The 7,486-nt window shown below is 34.8% G+C and overlaps 1 protein-coding gene across 1 annotated transcript; it reads left to right on the top strand.

Moving 5' to 3' along the window:
- Window positions 1-560: 560 nt before the first annotated feature.
- Window positions 561-3,486, top strand: LOC118755533 (the record flags this gene model as incomplete). The annotated part of the gene is made up of 2 exons (XM_036490366.1): window positions 561-2,013; window positions 3,389-3,486. Coding segments are annotated over exons 1-2 (1,551 nt in total), but the record flags the coding sequence as incomplete, so codon positions are not given.
- Between the last annotated feature and the right edge of the window lie 4,000 nt (window positions 3,487-7,486).

Genomic DNA, 7,486 nt, shown 5'->3' with positions numbered 1-7,486 from the left:
TTTTTCGGCAAAAATGTAAAGCACTTATGGATTTAATTGTGAAATTATATGTATTTGGGGAGGTGCGTTGCCATATGTACTCCATCGAATGGCAGAAAAGGGGATCGCCGCACGCACATATACTAATTTGGCTGGTACATAAAATAACTCCGGATCAAATCGATAACCTTATATCAGCTGAAATTCCTAATCACACTGCTGATCCTGAGTTATTTCAAGTTGTCGTTAAAAACATGATACATGGACCGTGCGGTGAACTAAATGTGAATTCACCATGTATGATTGATGAAAAGTGTTCGAAACGATACCCAAGGCAATTTACTTCAGACACAATAACGGGCAATGACGGATATCCGTTGTATCGACGTAGATCACCTAATGATAATGGCAAAACGGCAACCATTAGAATGCATAACCAGGAAGTTGAAGTTGATAATCGTTGGGTGGTTCCGTATTGTCCATTATTATCGAAAATATTCAACGCTCATATAAATGTGGAATATTGTAATTCTGTCAAATCCATTAAATATATTTGCAAGTATGTAAATAAAGGGAGCGATATGGCTATTTTCGGTGTTGCTGGTGATAATAGAAATGATGAAATTACTCAGTATCAAATGGGTCGCTATATTAGTAGCAATGAAGCTGTCTGGAGGATTATGTCGTTTCCAATGCACGAAAGACATCCTGCGGTTGTTCACTTGGCTGTACATCTTGAGAATGGCCAACGTGTTTATTTTAATGTAGCAAATTTATTGGAAAGAGCAGCGCAACCACCAGCAACTACGTTAACAGCTTTTTTCAAATTATGCGAAACTGATACATTTGCGATAACTTTGTTATATTCTGAAGTGCCTCAGTATTACACATGGAATGTGTCTTCGAAAAAATTTCAAAGACGTAAACAAGGAACAGCAGTTCATGGGCATCCTGGCATTTTCCAAACAGATGCAATTGGCAGAATATATACAGTACATCCAAACAATGTTGAGTGTTTTTATTTGAGATTGTTATTAGTTAACGTGAATGGCCCAAAATCATTTCAAGAATTGAGAACAGTCAACGGTCATTTGTGTGAAACATACCGTGAAGCATGCCAACTTTTGCATTTGTTGGAGGATGATGCACATTGGGATTCAACACTTCATGATGGATCTATTTCGGCTCATCCTCAACAAATACGAATGCTGTTTGCCGTTATATTATCAACATGTATGCCATCAAATCCACTTGAATTATGGAACAAATATAAACATAATATTGCAGAAGATATTTTAATTCGTATGCGTCATCATGCAAGAAATCCTGATTTGTTGATAACTTTGGAAATGTACAACGAAGCTTTGATAATAATTGAAGATATGTGTCTACGGATTGCAAATAAAACATTAGTACAATTGGGTATGACCGCACCAAATCGTGACATGCATGATCTGTTTGATCGTGAATTGCAACGTGAGCAGGAATTCAATTCTAATGATTTGCGTTTATTTGTACAATCGAATATAACCAAAATGAATATTCAGCAAAAACATGTATATGACACAATCATGCAAGCCATTTCCAATAATGCAGGTGGGTTATATTTCTTGGATGCACCTGGTGGTACAGGCAAAACGTTCGTTATATCACTGATTTTAGCCACTATTCGATCGGAACAGAAAATTGCATTGGCACTTGCATCTTCGGGAATTGCTGATACATTATTAGAAGGTGGCCGGACAGCACACTCTGCATTAAAATTGCCATTGAATGTACAGGTGATTGAAACTCCAACTTGCAATATTTCAAGAAATTCTGCTATGGCAAAAGTTCTGCGATTAACGTCAATTATTTTATGGGATGAGTGTACAATGGCGAATAAAAAATTACTAGAAGCATTTAATCGAACAATGCAAGATTTACGTGGTAACCAACAGCTTTTTGGTGGTGCTTTGATATTACTGTCAGGGGATTTTCGACAAACATTGCCTGTCATTCCTCGGTCAACTCCTGCTGATGAAATAAATGCCTGTTTGAAGTCATCAGTTCTTTGGAGATATGTACAAAAATTGACACTGAACATTAATATGCGTATTCACCTACAAATTGATCCAGCTGCCCATGAGTTTTCAAAACAATTGTTACAAATTGGTGATGGCAAAATACAAATCGACAGAACCAACGGATTGATCACTGTACCGAACAATTTTTGTTCAATTACGAAATCGATAGATGAATTGATTGAATGTGTTTTTCCAAATATTCTTCAGAATTACAGAAATCATGATTGGTTGAGAGAACGCGCCATTTTAGCACCGAAGAACATTCATATCAATGCCATTAATTTTCAAATTCAAGCAAAACTCCCAGGTGTAGTCACGACATATAAATCAATTGACAGTGCTATGAATTCATCTTGATTCATTATCCAACTGAATTTTTAAATTCATTAGAACCGGCTGGTATGCCACCGCATTGCTTGAATCTGAAAGTGGGTTCTTTGATTATATTATTGCGAAATATTAATCCACCAAAACTGTGTAATGGCACCAGATTGGCAGTGAAAAATTTATTGCCAAATTTGATTGAAGCTACGATCTTAACTGGTAAATCAAAAGGAGAAGTTTGTTTAATACCGCGTATCCCTATGATTCCAACTGATATGCCATTTGAATTCAAACGATTACAATATCCTGTGCGTTTATCATTTGCGATGTCCATCAACAAAGCTCAAGGGCAAACACTTAACGTTTGTGGTGTGAATTTGGAGGAATCATGTTTTTCACATGGCCAACTTTATGTTGCCTGTTCCAGAGTCGGTACCCCCAGCCGTTTGTTTATTCATGCTCAAAATGGAAAAACAAAAAATATTGTTTATCCAAATGTTTTGGATTAAGTTTTAAAATAGCTAGCAAATAATTAAATATATATTTTTTTTTTATAAATGAGTTTGATTTAATATTTCACTTTATACGTAGCGAAGCACGTACCGGGCCGCTAGTGTATTTAATAGATTTAAATTTAAGTTCCTCTTGTTACCGACCAATGACATGCTAAATAGTACAAAGGTACATTATTACCTGCTCCTGACATTATTTTATGTTACCTACCGGAATTAGTGAAAGTGGATTTTGTGAAATTGGACCTTTCGAACATTGAGTTATTAATACTATGACAGAGAACACACAGTATAAGTCGCATGAATATGCGGATATTCACCTAATTTACGGTGAAGCTTGCTGTAATGCCAGAGCTGCTCAAAGGCTCTATGCAGAGCGATACCCCAATCGTCGGCGTCCGGGTCGTGAAATATTTGCCCGGACCTATTGGGAAATATATGAAGGTAAGTGATTTTTACACCTTTCTTGTTTGCTTGCTTGTTAACTATCATTTTTCACTTTTTAAGGTCGCATAACTGGAAGGCGTGGTAGCGAAACAGGACGTCCTGAAACGGTACATGTTGAAGTTGTGTTAGAGGAAGTGGAACTAGGTCCATCAACTTCAGTGAGAATAATGGAAAGACGAACGGGAATACCAAAAACTACAGTTCACAAAGCTTTAAACCCATCAATTTCATCCCTACCACATTCAACGTGTTCAGGCTCTACAGGAAAGAGATTACCTGTCGAGGGTTAGATTTGCCGTGAAATGTTGCGAATGCATGAATCAGACCCCAACTTGTTTAATAAAATAATTTGGAGCGATGAATCATCATGCAAACATGATGGTTATTTTAATTTACATAACCTTCACAGTTGGCAGATAGACAATCCCCACGAAATGAGAGAAGATCGTTCGCAGTACCGGTACAAAATAAATCTATGGTGCGGTATTTTTAATTGTCAGATATTGGGACCTGTGGAACTGCCGCCAACGCTCAACTCTCACAGTTATTTAGAGTTCCTTCAGGAACGGCTTCCAACTCTTTTAGAAGATGTACCCTGAAACCTGCGGCGAAGACTATGGCTGCAAAATGGCGGGTGCTCTGCTCACTACGGGCGTGAAGTAAGAACTCATTTAGCGAAACTTATCCTCGCCGATGGATTGGACGATACGGGCCAATCACGTGGCCCGATCGATCGCCAGACCTGAATCCATTAGATTTTTTCTACTGGGGCTATCTTAAGGACAAAATTTATTCAAAAACAATTCAAAACGAAGAGCGTTTGCGCGAACAAAAAAAGGGAACTGCTGCTGAGATAGCCCAATTGAGTTTAAGATCTCTAAAAGCGTCTTTTCTTAAAAGGTGCCAAGCTTTATTAGAGTAGAAGGTCGCCACTTTGAGCATAATTTGATCAATAAATGAATAAATTTTTCTTCAAACAACTCATGTATATTTTATTTCACGTGAACCCATCTTGCACAAAAATTATTCATAGATATAGCCCTTTTTATAGACTCTAGTCCGAATTCCGGTAAGTAACATAAATAATGTCAGGAGCAAGTAATAATGTACCTTTGTACTATTTAGCATGTCATTGGTCGGTAACAAGAGCAACTTAAATTTAAATCTATTAAATACATTCTAGCGTGTCTCAGTCCTTTACCCACAAAAGCGGCTATAACTTTTTTTCTATTCGAAACAGTAAGACCTTTCTGAAATCTTTGTTAAATGAGCAATTTTTTGTGTTTAATGAAAGTTATAGCTCAGTACATTTTTTTTCACCAGAGATAGTTAAATTTGGGGAAGAGAATATCAAAAAGTTAAAAATCCCAAAATAGTCCTAATTTTATGATGGTTCCTTAATATATTTTAACTACATTGCATTTGAGTATGGAGAAGCAACTATCTGGAAGTATTTTACATAAAAAATGTACTAAGTATAGCCTGGTTTGTAGATGCAGTTAAAGAAAATACATGAAAAGGCACGATTTTTTTTTAATTAAAAAAAATGTAAATATTTCAAAAACGGTGACACTTCTACCTGAAATTTTGTTGTTTATCAGAGAGCTCACCCATATCTCATATTACTAAAATTTTTTGTAAAATGAATTTCTATAGTTATCTTTTAATAAAACTATTTATTGGACACATGTCTTATTTATGGCTAATAAACGAGGTTTGTTTTTACAGTTTATTGTATAATAAAACATTGTTTTTGACTTGGTAACTTTTAGGTAACTTTTTTTGTAAATTCTGGTCAGAAATTTTTTTGTCGTGTGGCAACCGTGGTCCGAACATGGTAATAGTCTGTTCCCTTACCGGAACGTTACAGATTCAATTTTCGCCTTTCAATTTTCAATAAACTCGCACTTTTTCTCTAACACACTAGGTTTGTATAGTAACTTCTCCAGTAAAAGATTGCAGCGGGAGCGTAAAAGCAACATAGAGCGTAAAATTGAGAAGAAGAGAAAACTAGCAGAAAAATTTATTGAACACAAAACTATTAAAAATTTGCAAGTGAATGGTGGTTGTACTGTTTTGACATTTCTCTTGGAGTTAAATTTTAGCGCACATTGTTTTACACATTTGCAAACAGAACACATGCATTTTAAAGAATTTTTGGACAAAAATGAGAAAAATTACGCTGGAGGTGAAGCTCACCAGCAATAATATAAAGCATATAAACCTGTAAGTATAAACATTAAATTAATGTACTTAATGTTCACATATAATTTTCGTATTATGTATTTAGATGCTCAATATCAACAGGAGGTATTCGCCCAGCTGGAAGAACTTTTCGAGGAAGTAAGGTTTTCTCCGTCTCAATCAGTAAGTGTTATTGTATATTATGTACAAATTTTAATATGGGTTTTAAAAATTTGATTTTTTATTAACGGCTTTGAATCAGTTGGTTTTCTTGGACCCAGCGGAAATGATGTTGCAGCAAAAGTAAGTTGATTATTATGTATGTACATTAGAGTGGTTAAAAAATTTTTTTTTGGAAATTCATAAACGCTACCTCAAATTATTGTTATTTGTGATAAAAAAAGAGAAACGTGTTTTTTATATTTTGAAAAAAAAGTTTTCTTAGAGGTCGTGCTGGTCGGTTTTTTTATAAAAACGCTGATGTCCTCAACTTTTTTATTTTCTTGAGATGTTAAAATGCAGCTAAACATTTGTTTTTTACATATAATTACTCTGGTATTATTATTGGGGAACATTCCCGTAATTACATACCTGTCTTGGGCAATTAGAATGGCCCTAGTGCCCGAAAATATGCTCTCGAAACGATACTTGTAAAATTAAAACGTTGATACTGAACGATTTACGCATTGTCATGGGTTGAAACTTATTACCAGGGGGTTTCTGGGGTTGCTATTTAAGGATCCGTAGTCAGTTTTTTCGAAATTCAAAATGGCGGATCCGAAATGGCGGTTCATTTTTTTTTTAAATGATTGATGAGTTTCAGACAAATCCAATCATTTTGGATCCACCATTTTGAATTTTGAAAATCTGACATCATATTCGTAATCAGCAAACCCAGAAACCCACTGGAAACAATGTTTAAAACGTTCAGTATCAACGTTTTAATTTTAGTACTTTTTTTTAAATTTGATCGCCATATTGGATCCGCCATTTTGAATTTAAAAAAATTGACTTCAGATTCGTAATCGGCGACCCCAAAAACTCTCAAGTGCCAGGTTTCGAACAAATCCAATCATTTGTTAAAAAAAATGGACGCCATTTTGGATCCGCCATTTTGAATTTCGAAAAACTAACTTCAGATTCCTAATTAGCAACCCCCCTGGTAACAAGTTCCAACCCATGACAATGCGTAAATCGTTTAGTATCAACGTTTTAATTTTACTAGTGAGCATATTTTCAGGAACTAGACCCATTCTAATTGTCCAAGACAGGTGTGTAATTAAGGGAAAGTTCCCCAATAATATCAGAATATTTATATGTAAAAACCACATTTTTTAGCTGCATTTTAATATGTCAAGAAAATAAAAAAATTGAGAACATCAGCGTTTTTATAAAAACGCGAACAGCGCGACCTCTAAGAAAACTTTTTTTTTTAAATAAAAAATACTTGTCTCTTTTTTTATCACAAATAACAATATTCTGATGTAGCGTTTATGAATTTCCAAAAAGAGTGTTTTTATGAACCACTCTAATGTACATACTAAAGGTCTGCATCGGAATTCAGTTTGCTTCACTGTGAAGTTTTCTTCAAATATGTAAACTACTCATACTCTAACAAAAAGGGTATGAAAGGAAGAGGAGTGAAGATATTGAGGTCTGTATACATTAAAAAGAAGTACTCAAACAAATGATGTTCCGAAAAAAAGAGGAACATAAATCAGCAGTACCATGCTGTTAAACTTCCACAAAAAAAGATGTTCCTTCACAAGTATTTTTTTAGTATTGTTGGAAGTTTTCGTTTAATGCTACATAATGTTAGAGCTGACTCTTATATTAAATAACAAACATCGAGAAACAATGTAAGGCACTCCGAATATTTAGTCAATAGCATATTTTTATAAAGAAAGTGGACTAATTTTATACAAATAACCAATTTTTAATTTTACAATACGACACTCATACATATGAAGTAGC

This window comes from Rhagoletis pomonella, unplaced genomic scaffold (genome assembly GCF_013731165.1).
Source record: "Rhagoletis pomonella isolate Grant_MI unplaced genomic scaffold, Rhpom_1.0 Rhpom_scaffold_06499, whole genome shotgun sequence".
Classification (NCBI taxonomy): Eukaryota; Metazoa; Arthropoda; class Insecta; order Diptera; family Tephritidae; genus Rhagoletis; species Rhagoletis pomonella.
Note: the sequence above shows the minus strand (reverse complement) of the source record. Positions and strands in the feature narration are given on the sequence as shown.